The following is a 26,564-nucleotide window of genomic DNA, read 5'->3' as shown; positions in this document are numbered from 1 at the left end:
TTGTACTTTAATTAAAATCTTTGGGCTAAATTCTGCCTCAGCCGTATACACACTTTTACGGCAATGCCATTTCTTTAAGTAAGTGAAACTGCAGGTGTATAGCAAGAGAATAGAATTTTTGCTCCCTGTCCCACTCCCTCAGATATATAAGGTCTATTTGTTTTGATCCGTGGAGAAATCCATGAAAAGGGACAAAAGAGGAGGAAAGTTTCCAGTGTCCCCAGAGGTTATCCAGCTAAGCATGTTTTTTTGTAAGAGAGAGCTGTGAGATAAGTACTTCACATCTCTTAGACATGTGAGCAAAGGCCACCAGTGGGTCATTCCTTAATTATTTCAGAGTTGTAAAGCACTGAGAAAAGATCAACAATTGTAAGAATATTAACCACTCATATGGCAAGAATGAGATGATAGTCCTAAAAATCTGACTAAACACTAAATAGTGTCAAACTTTGAACAAATTGTCCAGGTCCATGAAACTGAAATATTCAAAGAGGAAAACTGGGTTAAGTTCACAGTGTGGTATTTTCCCAGCTTACACTTCTTTGCTTCTTGTGTCATAAAATAACAAAGAAATCTGAGTCACTGGAATCCCTGGACAGATTTCCCAGGCTTGGGTTTCCTTTGTAGTGCTCTCTGACACCAGGGCCTCACTCTGCAACCCACACATCCACATGCACTCTCCTTTTACCCTTTTTTGTTTCCAGAAAAGTTCTATATCAAGTTTCAGGGCTTTCTCTCTCACACTCTTCCTCCTCTCTCTTTTTTTCCCTCTTAAAGGAAAAGCAGAAGACCCTCTTTACCATTCCTATTAAAACTCCTCTAGCCAAGGATCTTCTTCATCTCACCACTTCGTACTGAGTTTTTTTCAAGTGCTCTGACTTCTTGGGAAGGATATTAAATCACTCGCTTGTAAAGGAAGGGAGTGATTTGCTCTCTGCTTCTATTACCTGAGCAAGTTTTTTAGCACTACCTTTGGGATCTCTGTACATTGCGTTGGGAGGAATAGAATACCTTCAGATATTACTCCAACCTGCATGCTTATTGTGACCTATCCTCATGTTCTCCTGCCCTTCCCACTCAGTTTATGTTCTCCAAGTAGCTTTCTCAGGCCAAGAAATATATCTGAAGGCAGATAGACACAAACAAGTAGGAACTGTAATAGCACAGTACTAGTGTGTGGGGCTGGAGGCTGAGGCAGGATGGCGGCAAGCCTGAACCTGCTCTGGAGTGAGGAATGACAGTACTTGATGGAGGTAGGTAAGGGCGTAGACAGATTTCTTTTTCTTCTAAGCAATGGAGCAGACTCAAAGAGAAAACTCTTGCTCTAGGTAATGGAGAAGGGAAACATATTCTGTTTATGTTAGTTTCTGTTTTTTCTGACTGAGTCCTCCGGGAGAAAGAGCTACTCAAAGTCAGATTTGCTTCCCATAGATCCCAGTGCAAGCCAGGAATAACTGCAATAAGATGAATGTAGCTGAAGCAATGGAAATCCAGTTTAAGACAGGATTTTCCCTCCCTTCCTATACTTCAGATGTTCATTGGGAACTTCCAGAGCCCCCTGCTCCCTTGATTTGAGCTCCTCTGCTTTCTCCCCATATCTGTACTTACAACTTCGTCCTGACACCCAACCAAGTGCTCCAAAAGCCTCACTGACTTTTTTCCTAGCTTGTTCATAGTCGGTAAGGAACTTTTCTTCATACTTTTCCAGTGCGTAGTGCTGAAAGCAACATAATCCTTAACAATCCCAGTTCTTGGTAACTCCCTGTACAAGAGCCTCATCTGGTTTACTTCTCTGCCTAACAGAGACTGCATTGAACATAGCTTTCTTAGCCTTTCTGAAAGGTCCTTCACTACTCATTTTTTCATGCTGTCTGGGGCATCTGGTTCAAGCTGCAGCTATATTAAAAAAGGCACTGTCTGTTTCTTTGGAAATCATAGTTTCCCATGGATCCAAGCCTTGGGCTTAATGTGAGAATGTCTAAATAATGTGTGACTGCAGGAAAAGGAAAACTAGAAACAGATGGATAGATAAACACTTTTTTTTTCTCTACAGGGTCATCCGGGGCAGCCAGGATCAAGGGGGAAACCGGGTCATGATGGCTGTAATGGGACAGCAGGTGACCCTGGTGGCTCAGGAAGTCCAGGACCTGCCGGTTTCCCCGGCACCATTGTAAGTAGCTGACAGTATATGCATACCTGAAGCTAAGATCATTTTTTTGATGAATTTTATTCAAATATGCGTTGGAAATCAAATGGGAGAGCTCCTAAGGGGAGCTCCCTTTTAGTCTAGCATAGCATCCTTGTGGCCCTACCGTAGAAATAGTGCACAAAATGATTAGTTAGTACGTTTCAGCCAAGGCTGAAGGTCTGCTCAGAGCTATACCTATCCCATAGGTCGTGCAGGGAGATTACTTCAGTGAAACCTGTACATCTTTATCCAGCAGTGATAAAGGAATATCAAGCTCATAACCTTTTATTTCCCCAGCCCATCCCCAGCCAGATGTGTTTATTGTCGCTGAGCTAGCCCTGCCAGGAAATTGCTGGCCTTGCCTAGAGCGATTGCGGAAGATCATGCTGAGATGAAGTATAGAGCTCCTGCATTTCCTAGGTCACATACCCAGTCCTGAGGAACTGCAGCTACTATTCTAGCCAGGAGGCTGGGGTTGTGAGTGCTATCCCATAATATCACTCCCACGTAATGGGAAGCTCTTCTCCTTAATTGGGAATTCATCCTTTTCCATAGCCATGAGGATTTATACTTCATGTTAATACCGTGAATGTCCAGAGTTAGGCATAGTCTCTGCACTTAAACAGTGGTGTGTATATACTCTTGAGAAAGCTGGTTTTGAAGGTTTTCATTACTATTTATGTGCTCACAGATTATATGAAAGCTTTTTTTTTTTTTTTTTTTTGGTCGTGTCAATCTAGGGAATCCAAGGACCAAAGGGCCAGAAGGGGGAGCCCTATATACTACCACCGGACATTGCCAGCCGATACAGGGTACGTATGTAATTAACTCTTGTGCACTGCTATATCATAAATTCGTGCCCATTGCTGTTTTAAAAATAGATGGTAGAGAGTTAATTTTCTTACATTCTTAAGGCCATGTTCCAAGAGGCCCACTTGGACTTTATGCAGGTTTTGCAAGGCAACTTCCACTTTCTCTGGTTACAGTAAAGCCTATCTGATTTCCAGGGAAGAGTTGTCCGCTCACTTATTTGCAAGGAATTCCAGACGACATGCTGATTGCAGAGGCAGTGGAGAACTCTGGAAAACTGTTCATTTTAAAATGTGTATAATTTTATATTTCAAAATACGAATGAAAATGTTGTAGTTCAAATATTATCCTCTTTGTTCAATGGCTGCCTTTGCATCATTCATGGCAGAATCATTCCTTTGCCGTAGTTTTGTCCATTGAATGATGTCCTTTCTGTATAATTTTCATACGCAGTTTTGGTTGACTTGTGATAAAATATGCTTGAGTACATAATTTAGTTATCTAACCTCCAAGTATGGGTGCTTTTACTGTATCTAGTCCTTTAAAGCTTGTGGTGTACCTTTTTGTCATTAATATAATTTTGTGTCATTTGAAAGTATCAGATGTTAGGAGGTTACATATAGGAGTGGAGTATAAGTTGTCTTTGTGACGAGCTTATATAAAGTACACCCTTCATTTTAAACTGCCTCAGAGCTGTACTCGGCACAGAAGAGATCTGCTGACATCATTTGTGAATAGTTTGTGCCAGAGATAAGTGCCAAAATATGTTTTTATTTGACATATTTGGAGGTAGCCTATATTTTTAATGGATTTTTTTTTTCCTTTCAACAACCCTTTAAATTGTGATCACTTGCTTATAATGAGTAAGGATTATGAAATTGCTCAAGTATATGAGAGTCAAGGAGTAGATACTGACACCTATATTCATTTCAGGAAGTAAATATACTCAAATTAGCTAGATATATTAAAAAGTTAAGATAGTATTCAAGGTGTCTGGACTGAATACTACATTTTTTATGAGTGTTGGAAGGTCTTTGCACTAAAACATTTTTGGATCCAATTTCCAAAAACATTTCAACATGTACTGCAGTTAAAATATGTGGTCACTGAAAACAGTATGTTCCAAATGCTTTTCAGTGACTCAGAAGAGAATCAGAATGATTTGGTAATTCCCATGCAACTCATGAAAAATGTCCTCAGTCAACTTGGGCATTTCAGCTAAGGTTATATCCCTAATTAAGCCACTGGTTAGATGGGTTTTTCAAAAGAGAATTAAACATAGGCTGTTGTCCGTTTCATCCATGTAATTTGGATCCCCGACTTCCCTAGCCAACTTTGTACCCTCCAACTATATTGCTTGCAATTGTATTTAGAAACTATAAAATCAAGGTGTAAAAAACCACATTAGATTAGTGTTGGATGCATCTGTAGGAAAGAATTCATATAATATTAGATGCTATGATTATTTTAAATAGTTTGTAAGATGGAAGGAGAACGAAATTTAATCAATGAACAAGAAATGTTTTTATTCAGTGTTGTATATGGTATTTACTGTATCATTTTGCTTCTGTGTTTTAGGGAGAACCTGGGGACCCAGGGTTCAATGGTTTTCAAGTAAGTAGTATTACAGCAAATGTGATAAAGTACCACTAACATCTGATATCAGAACAATATTAATTGATGGTTCTCTATTTAAAGGGACCTCAGGGTACACTGGGTATTCAAGGACCTATTGGTCCAAGAGGAGCACCAGGAAGACCAGTAAGTATGTTTGAAATATGTTCTAGAGGAAATAATTAGCCTAATAGAAGAATCATATCAACATTATGTTGGGTTGTAACATAGCAAGTGGATAGAGAAAATCGGTTTAGAAATAGCAAGTAGGTATCCTTGGAAGTAAAACTTTCAAAGAGAAGAGCACTGTGAGCCACTAATTCTACAAGGGTGAATATTTCAAAAAGAAGTATACTTTCTATATTGCCTGAGGCTCTTCATCTATATTTTATTTCTTCAGCATCCTGAAAAGTGTCTAGTTTGTAGAGATAATTGAATGTGGTCCATTTAAGTGTCTACATCCCCCTTCACTGAGTTGTCAAAGAGATTGGGGCCTAAGTATGCTGTATTTTCTGTCCTTAAACGGTATGTCTATTAGCTGTCCTCACTTTCTACAGAAGATTGAATAGATACCTTTCCTCATTAGTATTTAGAATACAATTTTATATTTAAACTTGTCTTTCAGTCTTTTTTTTTTTCAAAAATCAACAGTTACAGCATTGGAGTTGGTAGCTGTTGCTGAATAGTTCTGCGGGAAGATTGTGTTCTCTCCAGATATTATTTTCTATACTTCCTGCTAGAGTGGTTAATGGTTTTGTGAGTAAGAGCTAAATGTTCAAATTCAAATTCATTTTCCTTTAGGCTTGCTTTTTTCTCCTCTAAGACAGCTTAATAGCATTTGCTTTGTTGGATATTTTCTCTTTTTTTTATCGGTATTCACCTCAGACCTGCTCTACGTCACTGATTTTGGAAACATAATTTTTTTTTTTTTAATTCAGGGCTTCTTACACACAGCCTCTGCAGGTGTTTGCAGGGACCCTCACCCCACACTCAAATTTTCTAGTACTAGATCCACAGTATGCTAAGGCTTTCCAAAGTTAATTTTCTGCTGTGCCTGCTAGAATCATCCGGGGTAAGCTGCCGCTTGTCTTTCTCCTCTGGTCCCCCTGAAGGGAAATCTTCTTAGTCCTTTACCTGTACTCTCTGTAAAGTGAAGCCATGAAGTTCATGAGCTTCACACAGGACCTTCAGCCCACAACAACTCTTATTCTCAGTACATTGTCAGGGATGTAAGGAGTGCTATGGGCTGTACTATTTTCTGAGCCCCATGAGTACATCCCTCTGGGTGCAATCCTTGCAACATCTTTTTTGAACACGTTTTTCCGGAGTGGATGGATCCCCACATCTCCCAGCTGTTAACGAAATAGATCCAACTGTATTTAACAACTCTAATGCTGTGACTCACCTGTGGGACCTGGGGAGCATTTCCCATGTCTGAGTTTGCATCCTTCCTCTTCTCTATGTCCTGCATCCCATACAAAGGCACACTTGGCTCCACCGGGTCCTTGCAGGGCTTTGAGACTGCCGGATACCCTACAGAGTGCATCTGTCCTGTAGATTAGGCGGTCTCAAAACCTTCTTGACTCATCAAGACTGATTTAAAAGTAATTTTTTCAGAACAAGTCTATTGTTTATGCCCACAAAGGTACATAGCAAGGCAGGAAGGTTTCAAACTGTGGTGACCTGGCTTCACTTGAGCGTTGTCTTTTCCTTGCAGGCTGTGGTTGATTTGCCTAACCCAGTTGCATCCCCTTCGGGGCTGTATAAATGAGTGGTTCCATCTGCTGTTTTCTCTCTTTTCTTACTCCTCTTATTCACCGTCTTCCTCTATGAGCAGCTGCTGCTTCTTATTCACCTCACCGTTCCCGCATTTGGCAGCACTTTTAGTGTTTAGAGCCCTTTGGACCCCATTATGCACCTTAGCTGACTCAGTCAGGCTAGTGACACTCTGCAGTTAATAGCTTTTCTACTGATCTTCTTGCAAGACTCTCTCTGGCGGCATTTTCTCTGTTACTGTTTTATTTCCTAACATCTTCCTTTGATTTCATTCTGTTCAGTACCAAGCAGGTAGTCTGAGAAGCCCATGGTAATCTAAAACAAAACAAAACAAAACAAACCTTCAGGTCCCTCATTCTTTGCAAACTGATTCAGTATCAAGACACCAGTCCAGAGAAGCGCTCAGAGATGTGCTTTCTTTTAAGTATAAACTTAAAATTTTGCTAAAACAGGATCCAAAACTACAAGTTCTTATTACTTGAAATAAAAACAAGATTTCATTAGGTCTCACTGGGAGACTTCTATGCTGTTAGGAAAGATTATTTTATTACTTAGGAGGGTATTTTTCAGACTAACAGACATAGGTAACGTAGCAAGGATAGCAGAGTGAATGGTAAGGAACGCGCCACCTTTTAAATGTGTATTCCTATTTCAGACGTAAAGTGACTGACCTCCTACATGCGTTCATTGCTAAATGACAGGTAACTTTCACTCCCCTATTGTGTTTCCCTAGGGACCCCCAGGGCCCCCAGGACCACCAGGACCACAAGTAAGTCTTTGTGTGAAAGTTATGTTTGTGTTGATGTTGAGCCCCTGAGGTTTGATCCAAGACCCACTTGAAGCCAGCAAAAGAAAGAACCACAGGCTGCACCATAGGCTACGTAGCACAAGAACTTCTGTGTTGGCTGCATACCACAAGAAGTTAATCTTACACAGGGATCATCTACCCTGAAATGATTACACCAGTTCTAGAGCCAGATTTAATTTGCTACTGTAGTCCCAGTAGCTTCCTCTGAACAGAGAATCCTTGCAGTCTGTACAATATTCAATTGTGTCTCAGTGGAAGAAATACATGAGTTCATTATTCCAGCCTACTTAAGTATTTTAGTTAACATTTAGTCTATTAAAAAACCTGGAAAAGAAATGTTTGATCTTTTCACCTTATTACTCAGATAATGACTCAAAACCTGCTGTATGAAACACTGCTAGCATGAGACTTTAATTAGAGCCTTCTTTCTGAATGTTTAAGTCTGCAAAAATATTTTTAAATCTATAAAAATACCTTGAAGTATAACTAGACTATTGTATGACCACACTTCTTCAGTGGTGCCCTGAAGAATTCTAAACCTGAAGCAGCCTTTAAGCTTGTTTAAATTTAAGTTTTACATTAGAAAACTGAGATGTACATTTAGTAAGTCTTGACCTATTGTCTTTGCAGGGCAACAGGGGCCTTGGTTTCTATGGAGAAAAAGGTGAACAGGTAAAGGAAAACTAATGAATTAATATCACTACTAATAGACAAAGTTGATGTAGTTTGTTATTTATAAATGACCCTATTTTAAATACTTCCTTAGTTTGCAATTATATTGCGAAACTATATTGAAAAATAAATAACTGTCAGCTTGGAAAATAATGCTAATCTCCATAACAAATGTCATAACTGAATTAATTTTTACATGTCTATGTCTAACTATGTCTTCATATACATCAAGAGAGGTAACACTTCAGAAATTTATGGAACTAGGCTACTTTAAATAAAGCAATAATCTTTACAGTCATGCTGGAAGCCTGCAGTGCAAGAGCAAGTATTCCTGTATGTTAATCACAGCACAAAATAAATTTATTTCTTTCCATCAATTTGTTTAGAGGTTTAGAGCGATATTACTAGCAGAGGCATATTCTCATTGCTTATCTTGTTCCAGTTCCTTAGATCCTGTACAGATCTACAACTTCACAAGGTATTATAACTATTAGTAAGTGTACCTTTATGCTTTCTCTGCAGGGCCCCCCAGGTCCTCCAGGTCCACCTGGGCTTCCTACAAGGGAACTAATGGGTGTCCCCTCTGACAAGCATAAGGTAACTATGGAATATCTTGCCAAAATACATGGGGGAGTTAAGAGCTCTGCAGTATCCAGACTGAATTATTGTACAAATGTGCTTTTAGAGGCAGTACTTGGAAGACATTAGTACATAAAAAGAGAAATCTGCTGCTTTCCCCTAGTTTGGATTGTGAAATATTTATTGAGACTATTTAGACTATTGAGAATATTTATTGATAGGTAAAGTCATTCAGAAAGCACTTCTCACAAAGTTGTCTAGAGGTGCCTTTGGCAAACTTGTTCATTTTGTTTAAGTAAACCCTAGTACACAACTACACAGCTACTGGCTATCACTGGCATCTTCACACTCTACAGTCAGAAATTTCGACTGAGAAGTCATTCAGTGTCTTAATTTCCTAATAGTGAGTGAAATTATCCTGCTTTAAAAGAAACATGTCTTTAGCGAAGCAATCTGAATTGCTGTGGTACAGATGTTTGTATGCTTGTTCATACATATTGGCAAAATCCTCTATAGCAAGATGCAGTTTGTTCTCATCTATTGCTCCTTGCTGTCTATATATATTGCATATCAGTCACTAGCCTCCAGACCAGTACTTTTAAGGTTCACATGGCTCATGCACTTTGGGCAAAAAGATAAGAAGTAAATTAGTATGATGCTGAAAGATCCAAATGTGCCTTTGACTGATTCCAATAGTTCTGACACCCACCAGAGATACCATTTGTGAGTATTCATTGTCTTCACAGATGATGCTGATTTCAGTCATCCTTTCAGCAGACTTTAGTCTGCTGAAATTGTAGTCGCTACATTGATCTTTTTGTCAAAAGACAAAAAATTATAATCAATTTTAGTCACTAATTGATCTTAGTCATTCTTCAAGCAGAAATCCCTCCTTCCAAATTTAAAAATCATGCTTTGGTCCGGTCTCATCATCAGCTAGTTTAACTTTAGTTACTCCTGGTCTGCAGTCTGCATTAAGGAACACACAAGTTGGGTTTTCCATGACTAAACAGAGATGTCTGCGTATGAGCTACTTGTCTGAACAGCCTTTATAGTCAGTGGAGATGGAGTCAATATAGTGAGTGGACTTTAGGCTGCAATTTATCTCACACTAACAGAAATTCCTATATCTGATCAGACTGTTTGCAGGTAATCGGTAGGTATAACTGGGAGAACGTGCATTTATTTATAGGCATTTCCCTGGCACTTACCACACTACAATCTGAGCAGCAAACCTGGAGACATCCTGCAATGTTCACGTTCCTAGAAAGCTTTTCAGAAAAAAAAAATCAGACATCAAACACATGCATTTCGTATGATGAGTGTATGACTAAAGAACTATACAAGAGTGGTGTTTTTTCTCTTGCCAAATATTTGTCACTTTGTGTTGTAAAAAAAGTTGTTAAGATATAAATGGAAACATCTAACATATCTAAATGCTTCTTCTTTGTTGTTAGGGTGATAGAGGTGAACCTGGACAAAAAGGGGAAGCTGGAATCCCAGTAAGTCAAGTGGAGAAGATCAGAGACAAATAACAGTATTGGAGTTAATAGTGATGCATTCTTCATTTAAATTATGTGATGTGGGTATGAAACATTAACTGGGGCACCAGTGCTGACACTTTACAAAGCCTGAACAGCACGATGTATAAGAACTCCACAATGCAATCAGTCATTCTCTTATTGATTTACCAAAATACGATTTTCCTTCACACGTTTTTTTGATTCTAGTTTTAACTATTAATAAATATCTGTATTTCTACTAGTCTGCTACATTTAAAAATTCCTTTAAATAAGCACGCATGGGAATGTTATCAAACATTTTCAGTCTGCTCTCCAGCAAAGTAGTGTTTTGGTCTCACTGGTCATTAAGTCTGTTGACTAAGTAAGTGGACAGTAGTGCCTTGTGTTGCTGTATCACTCTGAGCTATCAATCATGCTTGACTGAATGTGGTTTAGTTAACTCACAGACAATCTGTAGGTTGTCTGAATAGTTTTGCTATTGAGCGGTTCCCTTTTGCTTTCCAGGGGGGTTTAAAATATAGCCTTTACCAATTAGGGATGCCTCACTGGGCATCCTGCAGAGCTTTATTTTCTCAGACAGTCTGTTCAGCTTCCCCATGAGGCTGTGGGAGGCGGCTACCGAGTGAGCCCTGATGCCTTCAGCATGCAGTTGCTAGCCAGTTCTTTAACTCTTGCTCAGATTTTATACATGTAGTATTTTATTGACTGCAGCAGAAATACTGTAGATGTTATGCTGGCATAACAGAGGGGAATATGTGTGTCCCCCATTCTTATTAATGATAAGATGGATAGTAGCACACCTCTGCTTGCCAAATAGCTCTCTGAAGCCACAGTTTGGACGTGGGCTGAGTTGCCTGATTGATTGTATAGCTAAACAGTTGCTTTGGCTCTTCTTCAGAGTCACAGTTACAGAAGAAATAAAGATATGGGAGATGACAGGAGGGAAACCCTGTCCTCTCTCTAATGCTCTGATCCTGCTATTCTAATGAAGCAAGCATGCTACACTTAATTTTAAGGGCATGAGTTCTTTCACATTTAGCTCTTATTAGTCACTCAATGTTTTATAATGATATTTTCTTTCTCTTTAGCTTCTATAAAGTCTGTGTGAAAGTTGTTTTGCACATAACATCCAAATATGCTGAACTGACTTGTAATGTTTCCTAGGGTTTACTTGTCTATGGTCCTGAAAAAGGTGAAGAAGGGGTAATGGGCTTTCCAGGACAAAGGGTGAGTCACTTCTTAAAGGTATAGTTCACCCAGCTAAACAGTGGCAAAACCAAGCTGAGAGCCTACCTGTAGAAGCAAAAAAACAATTAAGAAATCCGACAAATGATTCAGCCCAGGTGTTCAGCCCATGTCTGCCAAAGAACGGCCATCTCTGAACTCACTGGTACGGGAAGGGGAAAAGACCATTTTGAAATGATAAAAAAAGGAGAGCACCACTGGTCTCATAGCTATGCAAGTATCATCACTGGGAACCCACGCATGACGTTCACTGGGTAGCAGCTGCAGAAAGCTGTGCCTGCTCACCATGGCTCCTCTCCTGGTCCTGAGTTTCATGCCACTGTGCCCATCTTAGATGTCTTAGCACAGTGATTAACAAACACGAGTTTGACTCCAGCTACTCCGTGAACCCAGACAAAAAGCATAATTAAATGCTGCTACCCTGTAGCATCTCTAGATGCTTTTGGTTGCACTGCCTCTAGAGTGCATAAAGAGTATAAAAATAGGATTCAACATGTGTTTTTAAAAATATCAGATGTCTTTAAAATTTTCACGGTCATTTTACAGTCTGATTAAGAGATAGAAGGTGGAAAAAAACAGATATTAAATTAAACTTCAGATCTGTTTTGTTTGTACCATGCATGTATCTCACTGAAAAAGTATCTGAATTATGCCTCTTAGTTTTGGAACTTCAAACTTACTGTCAAACTTACTTTAGCTAAGAAATAATAATGGTTCTTAAAAGATTTGTTAGGATGCCACTTTATTTTGCTAATTTTAATGTGCATTCATAGGGGCTGCCTGGTATCAATGGTTTTCCAGGACTCAGTGGAGAAAGAGTGAGTATTTCACACAGGACTTGTTTCTAACACACATTTAGACAATCTATCTGAAAAGCAAGCTGCAGAGGACAAATTGTGTCTGAAATTATACCAACTGTAGTCTAGTAAATATCATCTGGATTCATCTATCATTGTAATTTTGGGTCAGGTGGTTTCCTCATCAGTGAGAAAGAAAAAGTAGCCCTATAACTAAAGTGTGTTTTGCCATTTCAACATGAGCACGTTTTCAGAGGACTATGAGAAAGTGTCATATTCATTGTTTCTGTCAGTGCTACCATGCTTTCTGTAATTTTCTTCCTGCCGTGCAGAAGCTTAGTCCTTTAATTAGCTTTCTGCAGATGTGATAGATATCTGTAGTCTATGTTATATCTTGGACATCAAAAAACAAAATGAAAGAAGAGAAGGAAACTGATAAATAAACCAGTTAAATCTCTGTCGCCATAGAAACAGACACAATGTTTAAAATAAAAGTCTGCCAGACATGGAAGAGCTCGCATTTTTCATTTATGTTCAGAAAAAGGCCTCTTCAGTCAGCGTTAGAAATCACTTCCATGAGGTATTCAAATAACTGTGGGATGAATGACTTCTCCACGCTTCTCCATTGTTAGTTGGTTTAAGGATTTTTCCTGCCACCAAGGTAGGACAGCTATTCAGTCCAATCACCAAACCTGGTAGTCAGGAAAGAAAAGTGCTATCAGTAATATGTACATTGAAAGACCAGTGCAAAACCTATCAAAGCCAAGTAACTGTCTTTCCCTTGATTTATACTCGTGCTTCAGTTAGAAACCTTCAGTGGCTTCTTTTTATTGGAGGTGAATTTTGGCAACAATTTTAGTGGAGTGTCCATTGGTTTGGATGGAATATCGTTCTGTAATATGTATATGCAAAGGAATGGGCTACTTAATGTGCTGTTCACCACTAACCACATTTCTGGTGTTTTTTCACGAATTGACTTGATTCTTTGGAAAGAGAGAAGGATGTAGTTAAGTCCTGCCTGCACACATTAGATGAAATAATAGCAGCTAATTAGGAAGCCCCTAGCTTTACTTTTAGACCATCAGCTCCATCTAGTGTAAAGAGATTTTACACCTACTACTTAACAGGCTCCTCTTCTGATACTTTGATGTGTAGTTGCAATTACAGAAAAGTCTTTGATGCATATGGTTCTGTTTGTGGTATCTTGCTGAGTGCTGTGGAATTTGTAGTGCTTTAAAATTGTATAAATGTTTTATAGAGCCAGTTATTAAAATTCCTGCTCTGTGCAGGAGTTGACCACATTTTGAAACTAAGGAGTTACTTACAAATTCTAGCTAATAACCAAACGAGTGCGTATTATACAGCTTTGCTGATTTCGGTGAAACTGTGTGGATTGATATCGATTAAGGATCTGGCCCCTGTTTTCTCCTAAAAGTTCATCTTTTTAACATCACCCTTTTTCCAGAGTGGATTTCAAACACTTCAACTGAGGGAAAGGGGCAGGACCTTAAATATTATAACATTGGACTGGACATGCTCCTTGGCAACCTGCTTTAGCTAACCCTGCTCGAGCTGGGGGGGGTTGGACCACATGGTATCTGGAGGTCCCTTCAAAACCCCAACTATTCTGTGAATCTGCGGTTTGCTGTGGTGTGGATGGAAAATTTCTGTGGGATACAGAGTGCATGGCACAGATGTAGGGGAGTGGGAGGAGGAGGGTGATGGCACATTCGGGGGCTGAGTTCCTCTCGGTCAGCCAGGGAACGTCACTTGGGCCAAACAGGCTACAGCCAGCTGGAAAATGCCAAAAAGGATCTGTGAGCTTCAGTACTATTTTATTTCTTCTTGCTTGCATACCAGTGAAAACACGTCAGCTAGTAATAATTCACATTTGTTTAGTCTTCCTGCAACAGGTAGGCCTGCTCTGGCCCACGTGTCTTGGGATCGACGGGCACCGAGGGGATCCTCTTTCTCCTCCCCGCTCTGGCAGCGTCCAGAGGGACAGTGTGAGGGTAGCTGCTTTATCCTGCCACACCTTGCCAGGAGCTGCCCAGCCTGCACCACAGCACGTCCCCTGGCATTGACCCCAGTTGAGTTTGGTGCAACAAATGGAACATTGAAACACAAGGACACTTGATGGTGTTGCCTTAATTATTACACCCCAGGGAAGACAGACTGTTCAGCTCTGTCGCACAGTTCTCACACCAACATCGGTGGAAGCCAACTGATACAGACCAAATAATTTTATCCTTTCTGGGATAAGGGAAAAGTGAACCATTTTAATGTGTTATTACAGGGTTTTTCAGGACTTGATGGTGAACCAGGTGGCTACGGTCCAAGAGGAAGCAAGGTACTGCTTTACTTTCATTTGCTAGAAGCAATAAACCAGATGTAACTTTGCTTTCCTTTCTTCTTTGTAATGTAATAGCAATTGAAGTGGTTGTTGTCATTGTAGAACAGCCAGTTGTGTCGTTAACTTGGAGTCTGTCAGATTTTTTAAAATTCAAATCAGTGCTTTTGAAAGTTTGTTTCTTTGTGTTTCATGGGCATACATTTCAGCTTAAAAAAAATCCTCTGGAGTAACACGCTTAAATGCGATACTTCAATTTCTATTAACACAGGGAGAGCAGGGCGAGAGAGGTGTTCCAGGACCAACTTCTTATCTTCCTTACCCCATTCCAAGAAAAGGTAAGTCTTTGCTCAGATTACTTATCTTCGCCGTGAACTACCTTCCACACAGATCAACCGCATGAAATCCTGAGAATTCAATTCCTTAAACTGTTACAGAAGACATAATTGCCTTCCCAGAGAGTGCCCTAATCACCTTTTTGCAGCCAGGAGGCTTCTTTCTGTCTCCCCTGCTGAAGTTGTACTGCTGTACAGAAGGCAACCATGCATTTCTGAGGCCGCAGAGAAAAAATAAGCAAAAAAGAGCGTGAGGTAGTGCTGTGAAAGGAGGAATGGGAGATATGCGTTCTTGTTCCTGTTTCAGAGTCTTTGAATAAATTGCCACAATGGTGGCAGAGCAGAGACCATTCATCTAATGTAATATATATTAAGCAAACAAACAAACAAACAAACAAAAAGTGTTGACGAACAGAAGGAGATTTGTTTCTTCCTTTTTTAAATCAAAACATTTCTTTCGTGATCTTTCCACTAGCTTTGTACTACTTACTGCCAGCTGTTTTGCAGAGCAGTGGTGGCTCTGGCTGAACAGACTAGAAACACATAGAGGGAGACCGGCAGTTTACCAAGGCTGTAGCTGTGCCAGGGGAACTGCTAACAAACAGAATGATCACGTGCCATTGCTCCAGCCTGGGCCCTCATCCTGTTGAGTTTACCCGTCTTGTTGAATGCCAGGGACTAACAACGTATGGGTTCCTTCCTCCCTGACAAAGGGGGTAAAAGGCCCCAGACATTGTTCAAACCACCTAGAATACCCTACCAAGGTTATAGGAGCAGGAGAGACTGCGCAGAGAGATGAGGAAGCAGGCAGCATGTTGGACACATGACATGTCCTCTGGCATTGTGGACCTTTGACAAAAAGCATGATACTTTCTGCATGCAACAGCTGGGCCCAGAGAGATGCTTTTGTTACTGGGGAGCTGAACGAAGCTCACGTACACACTTGCTCTCGTGGCTAATTCACATAAAGACAAGCAGGGGATTTCCGCAGAGGGCTGACCTCCGGTTCCTGCTGGGAGCAACATGGCTCTAGGGGCATATTAGAAAGTTCAGAGAGATGTTCTCCTTTTCCTGGGCCTGCTGACTCCACATCATTCCTGCCACAGGGCATGCTCAGCCCTAGATGTTAGGGCTTTACAGAAATTTCTCAGCTAGACCTCAGTCATACTGGGGTGGCAAGAGGTAGCAGGTTTCTACATTTCTAAAGCTGCCTTCAAGAAACACTTTATCATATTCTAAAGCAGCTGAAGTTCTTAATTTTTACTTTTTTAAAATTACAGTAGATTGAGCAATCTGCGGCATATCACAAGTCAGTATTTATGCATCACAAACAGCATCACATTAAGGTGAATTTTGTGGAACTGGGGATGTCTTTCAGGTGCAAGAGGTGATCCAGGCTTTCCAGGTATTTCCGGACCAGAGGGAGACCAAGGAGAGGAGGGAGATCCTGGAGCACCTGGTGTTCCTGGATTCTCCGATGGTAATATGCCAGCATCACATGTCCTAACAACTTAATTTTATAACAAGTTTTAACTGGAATGGGATTGGAGAGGGGAACTGTGGTGCAGTGTGTAATATGCAATGCAGTATGATAGATAACTAACGGCTGGGGCAGCAACTCAGGGGTGCAGTTTGCATTCCTGCCTCGGCTCGCATGGGGCTCTGGCAAAGCAGCGGAAGTAGAGATAATGACAGTTACTTGCTTCAGTAGCTGGTGTTGATTTGCTCAAGTGAAAAATGCTGTTACTGTGTTTGCTATACACTAAGCATCTCCATTTTTCTTTGTGTGCTAGATGTAGCTGCATGAATTTTCACTTCTGTTTTGTAACTGCTCTTTGTGCAGCGTTGTTAAGAAATTCTTCTGAGCTTCTTCCTTGCTTGTGGTTCTGTTCCAGGGGACGGGGATAAGTCAGGCTTACCTGGAGAAATGGGACCAAAGGGTGAAAAAGGTGAAATAGGTTCTCCTGCGTATCAGGCAGGTCCGCCCGGGTTTCCAGGTACCCACGGCACACCAGGACTCCGTGGTCCACCGGGTCCTCGTGGAGCTCCTGGTAAGTGCATGAAGAGAAATGAGAACTCGCGGGGGCATCTTTATGGATCGCTGTTGGCAAGGCAGAGTGAAAAAGTAGATTGAGGGAATGAAACAAAATGAATGGCTGGCAAGGGGGACACAGGAGAGAAAAGTTGCGTGCTCATGGATGAAAGAAAGGTTTGCGTGATTTTTTAGGCAATCCTGGCACATCTGAAATACAGAGACCTGTTTTGGCCTGTGGGAGGAATATGAGGATTTCATGCTCAGACTTGCATTTTTCCATGGTGAAAAAAAGATTTTCACAGCTGAAGTTTCAGATAAAATATGTATACCAGTGCTCTGCTAAAAGGGTCCCAGTAAGTATGCAGGAGATAGAAGATAGATTGAACAGGGTCTCAAATGGAGGACATTGACTGTAAACAGCACGTTCAACAAACGTAGAGATTAAAATGAGAAGTTGCAGAAAAGTCCAGTTTTGGTCTCCTCAGTATAAGAAGGACACTAACCTTCGGAGGGCCATCAGGATGGTTACGGGGCTGGAGCATATGATGTAGAAGGAGGGGCTGAAAGGGCTGGGTTTCTTCCTTAGCCTGGAGAAGAGAAGGCTAAGAGGAAGCTTACTGCTGTCTTCCGCTGTCTCTTGGGAGGTCATAGGGAAAATGGAGCCAGACCCTCCACTCAGGTGCACAGCGAAAGGACAAGAGGCAAATCGCAAATTGCAACAAGGAGCTGTACAAGGCCTCAGCATCCTGCTCTAACGTTAAGTTTGGCCCTGCTTTGAGCAGAGGGTTGGACCAGATGGTTTCTGGAGGCCCCTTCCCACCTAGATTATTTTGTGCCTCTATGAAAAGTGTCAGACAGTGCAAGAGCAGGCATGGAGAAGAGGATTGCAGGAAGCGATACAGAGCTGGCAATCTGTGGTACTACAAAATGCGTTGTGCCGAGGGAGAGCAGGGCCAGGAGTACCAGAAGTTACAAAGGTTGTGTTTGTGGCAGGAGACCGCTTCCTGGGTCCTGGAGCTGTATGTGTGCTGAGGCCATGTCCTGTAACCACATTCAGATGAGACCTGAGCATATACTGTGCCTATATCGCTCATGGTGGTTTCCAGCCCAGGAAAACCTGGGCCTGCCGCCATGTGCTCCAGTCAGCTCCTGGTCCATGCACATCGGAGTGCAGTACGGTCATAGCTAAAGGGAGGAAAAAGCCAGGCAAGCTGGTATCGGGGGGACTATCGTTGCTCAGAAATACCAAAGAAAGTGAATTCTTTGCAAATAGATAAAAGGGGGCTTAGGAAGGCAGAAGCAAGTGAATGGCCCTTTTGGTTGGATGCATCAGTAGAGTGGCAGGAAGGTGAGCAGTTGGATAAGTAAGGGGGCAGATAGGCCATTAATGTGCAAACTGAAACTCCTGGCAATGCATGTGGGAAGCTGTAAGAAGGAGAAAAGAGAGAAGGTGGTAGATAAAAACAGACTGGGTTAGACAGTAAATGACATTGAGTGGAAACAGAAAAATGCAGATGCTGTGCGGCTCAAAGAAATAGGGAGGGAAGAGAAGAAAAGTAAAAACACAATATATTAATTTATGTTTTTATTTAATTAACCTTCTAGGTTATCTCTTTGGATTAAAAGGACAACAGGGAACTCCAGGTAGAACTGGCACACAAGGTTTTCCTGGGCAGAGAGGACTCAAAGGACCTAAAGGCAGGTTATAACAAACAAGTGTACAAATTATCTGCTGTTAACGCAGTTGCATAAAACTCCCATTGCATTCAGTTTGAGTTTTGTCTAAATATGACATACATAGAGACCAATGAATTTGGTCTCGTGCTAACACAACGAGGAAAACATTGTGTAAGTTTCTTATGTGAGAAAAGGAAGAAGTACTTTTCTGAAGTATTTGAGAAAATTCTCAAGTATTTTCTCAGATACGTGTATTATGGATACAGGTGCAAGTATGTTTGTTCTGACAGACAATTCTTTCTTCTCTTTCCAAACCGTTTCTTAGGCGAAGAAGGGGACTGTAGTACTTGCCTTGTGGGTGATGAAATCAGAAGGGGCTCTACTGGTCCCCCTGGCCCACCTGGTTTCCCAGGAACTCCAGGCCAGCCTGGGAGGAAAGGAGAACCTGGTGATCAAGGTCCACATGGTATTCCTGGCTATCCTGGGGCAAAAGTAAGATATTCGTTTTCTTAACATGCAGTTTTATATGCCTACTAGAAATGACCTGGTGACCAGCTGTAGTACTGATCATGATCTGGCCATCTAGCAGATTAACAATTTCAGCAGTTCCTTAACGACTGTTTATAAGAAGATTCATATGTCAAGCTGACGAACTTGTTTATAGTACACTGCCTTCTTAAAAGCCACCAATGAATAACTCTGCAAAGACTGCTTTGCTAGTAATTGCTTGCTTATATTTACAGTTAAAGGTGCTATGGTATGCCAACTGCATCATGTTTTCTCATGGTCAGAACTGACTTCAGGAAGTTACATCTTCTCTCAAGATTTTAGAACAAAATTTTTGTAGAGCTGACCCAAAACTGATTTTGCTTTTGAGAAGGTGTCAGAGCAAACTTCATGACCTCAGTTAGTGCTTTAGTCTCTTCTGAACAGCAAAAAAAAACTCTCTCACAACTGCTTACAGTTTTTTTTATTTTGGTATTGAGATGGGAGAAGGAGAAACAACTGTAAACCATTTGGAAAACACCTATGTGCTAAAATTACATCTCAACCTTGAAAACAAAAAATAGGAAAGTGAAAATCATGTAATTACTGCCCCTTTATTCTTGAAGAAATCTGCAGTTATATAATCAATGAAATAATTTAGCATATTTAGCAAGTTTCTCAGATCCCTTTTCGCCTGCAAAAAAGGAACATCCAAAACAAACGTCTCTACACTGGTATCTAGATATGTTAAATAAACATTAAAATGCAGTTTTTAAAAATGCCCAGGTAAACCAGCATCCTTTTACTTAGATTTGATCTCCCCTTGTAGACTTACAGAATTGTGAATCTGTATTCTTTACATGACCAGCAGCTGATATACGGTTTCCACACATGCTTTTCACACAAGAAACTTGGAGAAAGTCAGTAAAAGACAGATGGAAAAGATACCCTATTAAATAATTTATGACAGGAGTCTTTTAAGCAAAAAATGTATGTATCGGGAAGATTTATTTCATTCGGTGTACACCCTGGAACTGAGTAAGAGAAAGCTAGGGAGAATCTAACATACATGGCTTATATTTTTGTGAGCATGAATATGATTATCCAGAACTAAAACTAACTGATGTAAAATGGCCAATGGTAAATGAATCTGTAACCTCTGGGCCTTGGCACTTACCATTGGTTTGGTTCTGTGACCCAAAGGCTCTTGGCCAGAAAGCTAGCAATACCACTTTCAGATGAGGTTTTCAAAAGGACATCTTTGAGTTATGCCAAGGAATGAGAAATCACAGAGCCTGGTCTTCAGCTTCACCACAGATTGCCTTTGCAAGAGATGAAATCTCCATCCCTGGAGGTTTTCAGAACTTAACTGAACAAGATCCTATGCAACATGCTCTGTCTAGCTCTCAGCGGTGGGTTGGACAGGGGACTGTCCGCTGTCCCTTCTAACTAAAACTTTCTTACGATTCTGCAGTTTGGGGCAAGTCACTTAATCGCTGTGTGCCTAAGGTCTTGTCCCTCATAAATGAAGAAAATGTTACTTTTCAACCCCAGTGTTGTGAAACGTAATCCACTGATAGTTCAGAGGCTGTTATTTGTAATGGTGGGCAGGAGAGAATACCTACAGATAAATATGACCTCGAGTTGTGTGTCTGTGGTGCCAAAGGGTTGCTTACAGCAATTCCCTCACTGGTGAGCAGTAAGTAATTTACCATGTCTCCTATGATGTAGTCCTCTAGCCGTAGTCATCGGTTGGACTCTAGTTCATAGAAAGTAGCATTTCTACCAGAGCCTTCCTCATGCAGAAGCACCCCTGTCATGCTACAAGACCTTGCTCCAGTGGCTTTACACAGAGCATATTAATAAAGATTCAGGTACAAGAATGGGAATACTAAAGAGGGAATTACTCATAGAAAGTAACAGAAAAGAAGTAAACTTAGAGCAGACAGGACACTGGAAATACAAATCTTGATATGTAAGTGGTTCTTGGTTTGTTTGTTTGTTTTTTCAACATGGATGACACCAGGGATTGTCAGGTCCTCATGGATTTCCTGGACTAAAAGGAGAAAAGGGAGATTCTTTACGCATAACTACTAAAGGTGGAGTAAAAAATTCATGTTGCATGTATTTTGCAATTATTCACACTTTTCATGAGAGACTAGTCTCACAACGAGAGCTGTTCTTTAGGCACCAAAGGAATTCGAGGAGATCCTGGGCTGCCCGGTATCAGAGGTGAAGATGGCTTCCCAGGCAGAAATGGCTTAGATGGTCTACCAGGACAGCCTGGCCTTCCAGTAAGTAGCAAATACAGCTAAATCATTTCAGGGACACTCAACTACTAATGAATTTAATTCTGAGAAATTGTCATCACCTGACTATCCTTCACCCACAAATAATGATACACAACTAAACTAGCTTTGCTAGTTCTTGATATATCAAACATCGGTTTTACTCTCAGGGTTTTTAAAAAAACTCTTCCCTTTTGTTCCCATTTTGTTTAAACAAATAAGTAGTGCTATATAGCCCAGTTAGGCCAATTTGTTATTAGTGATCTGTTGGTGATTATTAGTCATTTATTAGTGACTCCTTCTAACTTTATCTAAGAGATACTCAGTGTGACAGAACTTCAATAGCTTTGTTGTGATTGAGTTATAGAAAAGTAAAAATTGTTGCAATTTTAAATCTTCAAAATGTAGGTCATGTCATCATACGTATACTTGGTAGCATCTCATCTAACTAACTGTAGCCATCTAAAAATCAGGCAACTAGTCTCTGTTGGTCTTCTAGTGCCCTTTTTTAGGCAAAAGAGCACCTTGCAAGTGCAGTTCATCTTGCCTATCATAAATGCTGGTTTGGACTATTAGGATGCTCTCGCATCATGTCTGAACATGGGCCAGAGCCGTAACATCAAATCTGGACTGCAGTGGTTTTTGCTACCAGTGAAGATTATACTTTTTACTACTTCTAGGGAAAGAAACATTTTCTCGTCATAAGATGTTGGTTTAAGATGGCAGCAATTTCACTAGAACAGTAGACCCCAAAAAACTACCTGTTTGGGCACAATTCTATGCCAGCTGCTCTCAAGATTTGAGAACTAAATGCCACACCAGAACTAGCTGGGATTCAAACACCAGCTGGACCTAACTCTAATGATTATTATTAGCGTTAATAAATATTATGACTATCTTGACACTTTGTAACCTTTATCTGCCTCCTCAGTTCCTGTCATTCTGTCTGCTCTGTAAAAGAGGACGTTATGTTTCTAATTTTTCCCTTTCCCCTTTCTTGATTGTTTGAGAGCAGAGAAGAGGGATGTGAGAATATATTGGTCACCTTCCAGTCAGACCATCAAGAGCCACACAAGTAATCAGCAGAGCAAGGAGCTCTTTAGTGATGTGCACGGTTTCCCCAAAATCCACTTGCAGCTTCACAGAAAGGGGAATAAGGCTCTCCTCACCAGTGATTCATGTTGCCCAAGTGTTGTTCATTGGCCAGTCTTTTTATGGGAATGCTCCCTGTGAGAGCACTTCTTGATCACCTTTTCTGCTGTGGGGTGTAAATTGAAGTCTGATTATTTCAAATGTATGTTATTTACAATATTGATTTAAATAGCTGGCATGTGGTATGTGAGGAGTCGCTGCCTATAAAATGTTACTCATAAGACTAGTTTAACTGTTTGAGTTTCGTTTGTTTCTCAGCAAAGTCAAGAGTGACTAATTCTATCCACTTCCCCCAGGGTGATGGTATCAGAGGTTTCCCTGGTGATCCCGGTTATCCAGGAGAATTGGGCCCAAAGGGCTTTCCAGGAGAAGCTGGCCTGCCAGGTGAAGGATTTGTTGGCCCAAAAGGGTACCGTGGTCCTCCAGGTGACCGTGGAGCAGATGGAAGCCATGGACCTCCAGGTTCACCTGGTCTGCCGGGAGAGCCTGGCCAGCTAGGTAAGAGTGAATGCTCTGTCTTGTACCAAAGCTGTGAGAGACCATTACTGGAATGTGTACAGTATCTGTACAACATTACTGTTGAAAAGACAGCATTTGGTGGAAAATTATACGGGTAAAAAAGGGATTGACTGTATTAGTTGTTCAGAAGCCTTAAAGAAAGAAATACTTGCCAGTATTTTCATTTCAAGTGTTGAAATAGCATAAAGGAACGTGTTGGTATCAGTGACTAAAATCTACCCTTTTTTGAGTAGTTAGAGGCAACGGAGCAATGATCTACCCTTTAAAGTACTCGCAGATGTTTCTCTCTAGTCTTCCCCATCCGACTTAACCTTGAAATTGGCCAGAGAAAATCGTATATCTGTCCTTCAGCATGTCACGGAATCTCTGCAGCTTTCCATGTTTCTCCCGGCGTAAGAACGCCAGGGCTATGTTCGCAAGACTTTGGTTCAGAGCTGTATTGTTCAGCTTCAATGTGTCTGGCAGAATTTGCAAGCCAAAGTAGGCACCTGCACACTGCAGGGTAAACGTAGGCTCCTAGCAGTGGGAGAATTAGGTTTCAGGTCTGGCTCTAATTAATATACAGGTAGAAGAGTTCCAGTGCTTTACTAATAAATACATTTTGTTTCATGTGGTTTCTCCAATGCACAATAGTTAAGAGAATACGTTATATGATGTTGTAATAGACTCTGGTTAGAACTGAAAAGGTTGTAGAATTCTCACTTGTAAATGATAGCTGTCTTTTCCCTTTCTTCACTCATAGACTGTGTACAAGTCATTGAAGACTTTTCCAGAGGAGATGGAACTGAGCCAATTTGGTCAGGTACTGTGCATAGAAGTGGCTTGAAAATACCTTAATATTTAGTCTTATGCTGCTCTTACGGTTTGATACTTTATTTTTGATTCCTACTTTGGACGCTCTTGATTATTGTAAACTTCGGGTCAAAAATAAACATTGCCTACGGTGAAAAGAAGGGTCTCTCTTTCTTGAAAAACAGTCATCTGTAAGGTTGGAATACCCTTGCTAGGCTAGTCTCATTAGAGCAGACACTGTAGCCCCCATGAAATAGGCAGAAGAATGGCTCTTGGTTCAGTGTTATTGGGTGGAGCTCAGCATGAGTGCTCCCCAGGAAATGCCACCCATTAGCAAACTTCTGTTATAAAATGAAGAAAACTTTTTTTTAAGTTGGGATTTTGCCCATTAATTTAATTCACCTGCTTTAATGATGTTGTCTCAACTGCACAGCACAGAGCTGCTGAGAGACAGCACCTGACATCTGAGCGCATACCGCGCGACTGACCATGTTTGTTTGCAGGTGCAGGCTGTGTGAGACCACCAAAGGGATCCCAAGGCAAGCCAGGACTGCCAGGAGCCACAGGTAACATTTTGCCTTCACTTTTGTTCCCATATTCGTGACATTTTGATGAAGATCCTGCCAAACCTATAAAAGTTGTGTCTGAGCAGTGAGTATTTTAGGCCCAGGAAATTACAATAGAGGAAAGCATTAACTTGAAGTAGGCAGAGGGATGTAAGCAGCATGCAGTCCTGGTGGCTGCACCACTGCTAAGCTAATTCTGCCTCTGCTGATGAATTTCAGCCATGAAACAGAAACAAGAAAGTGCCTCCCATTTGCGAAGACTGCATGTAAGTGAGAGTAAACAGGGAGAAAGGGATGCCTGCTGTCCCTCAGAGCTGATTGGGCATCTCACAGGGACAAGTCCTGTCCTCTAAGGAGGCAACAATTGTTGTTATGCTTGGAGGAGAGGGTTGCATTGGAGGATTGTGACAGTTCCTTCTTACTGTTCTTCTTCACATGATATACACAGCCCTTCAACAAGGGTCAGCCTAAACTGTTTGATACGGCTCGGCATAATAGGCCAAGTTGTCTGACGCAGTGCAGTCGCGATGGCTATTCCCACACACGTCCTTGCAGAGCTCGTCTACCCAGGCCCAGAGGGACCATCTGGCAATCCCAGAAGCAAAGGTTTCCCACCTCTTTCCTAAAGGAAGAGGAGGTAGGGAGAGGGTGTGAAGTACCATGGGAGACAAAGGAGTGAGAGAAACACAGACAAGGTGTGCTAAGAGGTCAAAACATTAGACCTCAAGGAGGTTTCTCTATAGAAACTATCAGTGGTAGTCTTCTAACCACTGCTGATACTTCCTATAAGCCTACTTCCTCCCTGTCTAAGCAATAAAGGTGATTTTTCAGTAAATAATTCTCATCTCTCGCTGATAAGGATACTGGCAAATAACATAATTTGGTCCTTCAGAGTTTAGGATATGTAAAATTCTTGATGTACTCATTCCTGAACTGCACCCTCTGTGCCTTAGCCAAAGTCAGAGATCTGGACTATAATGTTTAAGGTCAGCCTTTTTATTTTTTCAGCACAAGGTTTTTTATAGCATATATGAGTTGATTTATCACAAATTCATGTCTCTTAGAAGAAGAAATTTTCTCTCTGTTGAGAGGTGATGTATAGTTCTGATTTATGTTGCCTCAGGCTTAATGCCTTAGTTTGGCACTAGGATCAATGCTGCTAAAGACTTTTTCTTTGTGATCTTTGTAACTTTTCCTGAGTAGGATGATTTGTTTCTGCTTTCTTTTATATGAGCTTTAACTTTCTTCTTCCAACGAATGCAGGCAGGTTTAATTTCCAACTCTAAGACTGCTGCACATTGGTGCTGCAGCACAGATTCTTGTGGTCTATATTTTAGAGTTTTGGTTAGCCCTTTAACCTCTGGTTAAAGGGCTAACCAAAGGCTAGAGGCTTTGGTTAGCCTCTGTGTTTTGATCTGTTTATATCTTTCCATAATTTTAAGATTTATTGTCTCCTTGTCTTCCAACAACAGGAAAAGTGCCCTTGCTGAGCTGAGGGCAGAATTATGTGTTTGTAGCTTCCTTTCAACCTGAGAAAGTTCTGGAGACAGAAAACTGAGAGGAACAGGACACTTCTTACAGCTTTTCACAGCTTCTTGTTGCTATAGCTCCATCAGTCTAGTTTTCTGAAGTGTAATGCCTCCCCACATTCACTATATTGACACAAAAGTACCAAAGCCTAATTTACACTATCACCATTGTCTTAGAATGTTGTATTTTTCTCCTCAAGATTGCTGTTGAATAAGATATTTAAGCTATTTTCTCTTGCAACCTTACCACTTAAAAGTTTGCAAACTGAACATTATTCTAAAATAAAAACTCTTCCTTACTACTGTTTGGTACATGTTAACACGAGCTAACATCACGTAATAAGTTACTGAAATATGTGGTAAGCAGTGGTTGCGTTCTCCATCTGCTGCCTGCTTTCTCTAACATGGCTTTTTAATTAGTAAAATTCTGGGCAGAATGAATGAAAGTCAGTTATTACAGGTGGCAAACAAGACTAAGATGCTACTTGGGTAGAAGGCACATTAGAATTTTTCATTGAGACCTGAAAGCCTAGGAGTTTTCTTTTTAATTGCTTTCTGAGAAGTTATTGTTCATATAGGGGAGAGAACAATGGTCCTGTATTGCACTGGGCAAATTCTGTTCACGCTGCATAGGCTGTTTATGTGCTCCTTAATTCTAACCTTTTTTAAAAATTGCCTTCTCCCCTTCATGAACAACAACTAAAACTGCAAAAATTGATGGCTAAATAATAGAAAATCAGAAAACTAAAATGGAAAAAGCATCAAAATTTGAGTGACCTTTTGATTATTTTGTCATCGTTAGAGATGAATAGAGAGAAACTTG

The 26,564-nt window shown here is 40.8% G+C and overlaps 1 protein-coding gene across 2 annotated transcripts in view; it reads left to right on the top strand.

The window, feature by feature from the left end:
• Positions 1 to 26,564, top strand: part of COL4A2 (collagen type IV alpha 2 chain) — a 145,212-nt gene that overhangs the window by 92,305 nt on the left and 26,343 nt on the right. For both annotated transcript variants that reach the window (XM_068927428.1, XM_068927421.1), the window contains exons 7-27: positions 2,054 to 2,170; positions 2,929 to 3,000; positions 4,577 to 4,612; positions 4,697 to 4,759; positions 7,122 to 7,157; positions 7,827 to 7,868; positions 8,391 to 8,465; positions 9,905 to 9,949; positions 11,135 to 11,197; positions 11,989 to 12,033; positions 14,309 to 14,362; positions 14,634 to 14,700; positions 16,076 to 16,177; positions 16,593 to 16,748; positions 18,338 to 18,430; positions 18,735 to 18,901; positions 20,922 to 20,994; positions 21,083 to 21,189; positions 22,632 to 22,833; positions 23,597 to 23,656; positions 24,150 to 24,212. In XM_068927428.1, coding sequence (XP_068783529.1) covers positions 2,054 to 2,170; positions 2,929 to 3,000; positions 4,577 to 4,612; positions 4,697 to 4,759; positions 7,122 to 7,157; positions 7,827 to 7,868; positions 8,391 to 8,465; positions 9,905 to 9,949; positions 11,135 to 11,197; positions 11,989 to 12,033; positions 14,309 to 14,362; positions 14,634 to 14,700; positions 16,076 to 16,177; positions 16,593 to 16,748; positions 18,338 to 18,430; positions 18,735 to 18,901; positions 20,922 to 20,994; positions 21,083 to 21,189; positions 22,632 to 22,833; positions 23,597 to 23,656; positions 24,150 to 24,212 — 1,738 coding nt within the window. The remainder of the gene's footprint in view (positions 1 to 2,053; positions 2,171 to 2,928; positions 3,001 to 4,576; positions 4,613 to 4,696; positions 4,760 to 7,121; positions 7,158 to 7,826; positions 7,869 to 8,390; positions 8,466 to 9,904; positions 9,950 to 11,134; positions 11,198 to 11,988; positions 12,034 to 14,308; positions 14,363 to 14,633; positions 14,701 to 16,075; positions 16,178 to 16,592; positions 16,749 to 18,337; positions 18,431 to 18,734; positions 18,902 to 20,921; positions 20,995 to 21,082; positions 21,190 to 22,631; positions 22,834 to 23,596; positions 23,657 to 24,149; positions 24,213 to 26,564) is intronic.

The sequence above is a fragment of the Struthio camelus genome, chromosome 1 (genome assembly GCF_040807025.1).
Source record: "Struthio camelus isolate bStrCam1 chromosome 1, bStrCam1.hap1, whole genome shotgun sequence".
Taxonomy (NCBI): Eukaryota; Metazoa; Chordata; class Aves; order Struthioniformes; family Struthionidae; genus Struthio; species Struthio camelus.
Note: the sequence above shows the minus strand (reverse complement) of the source record. Positions and strands in the feature narration are given on the sequence as shown.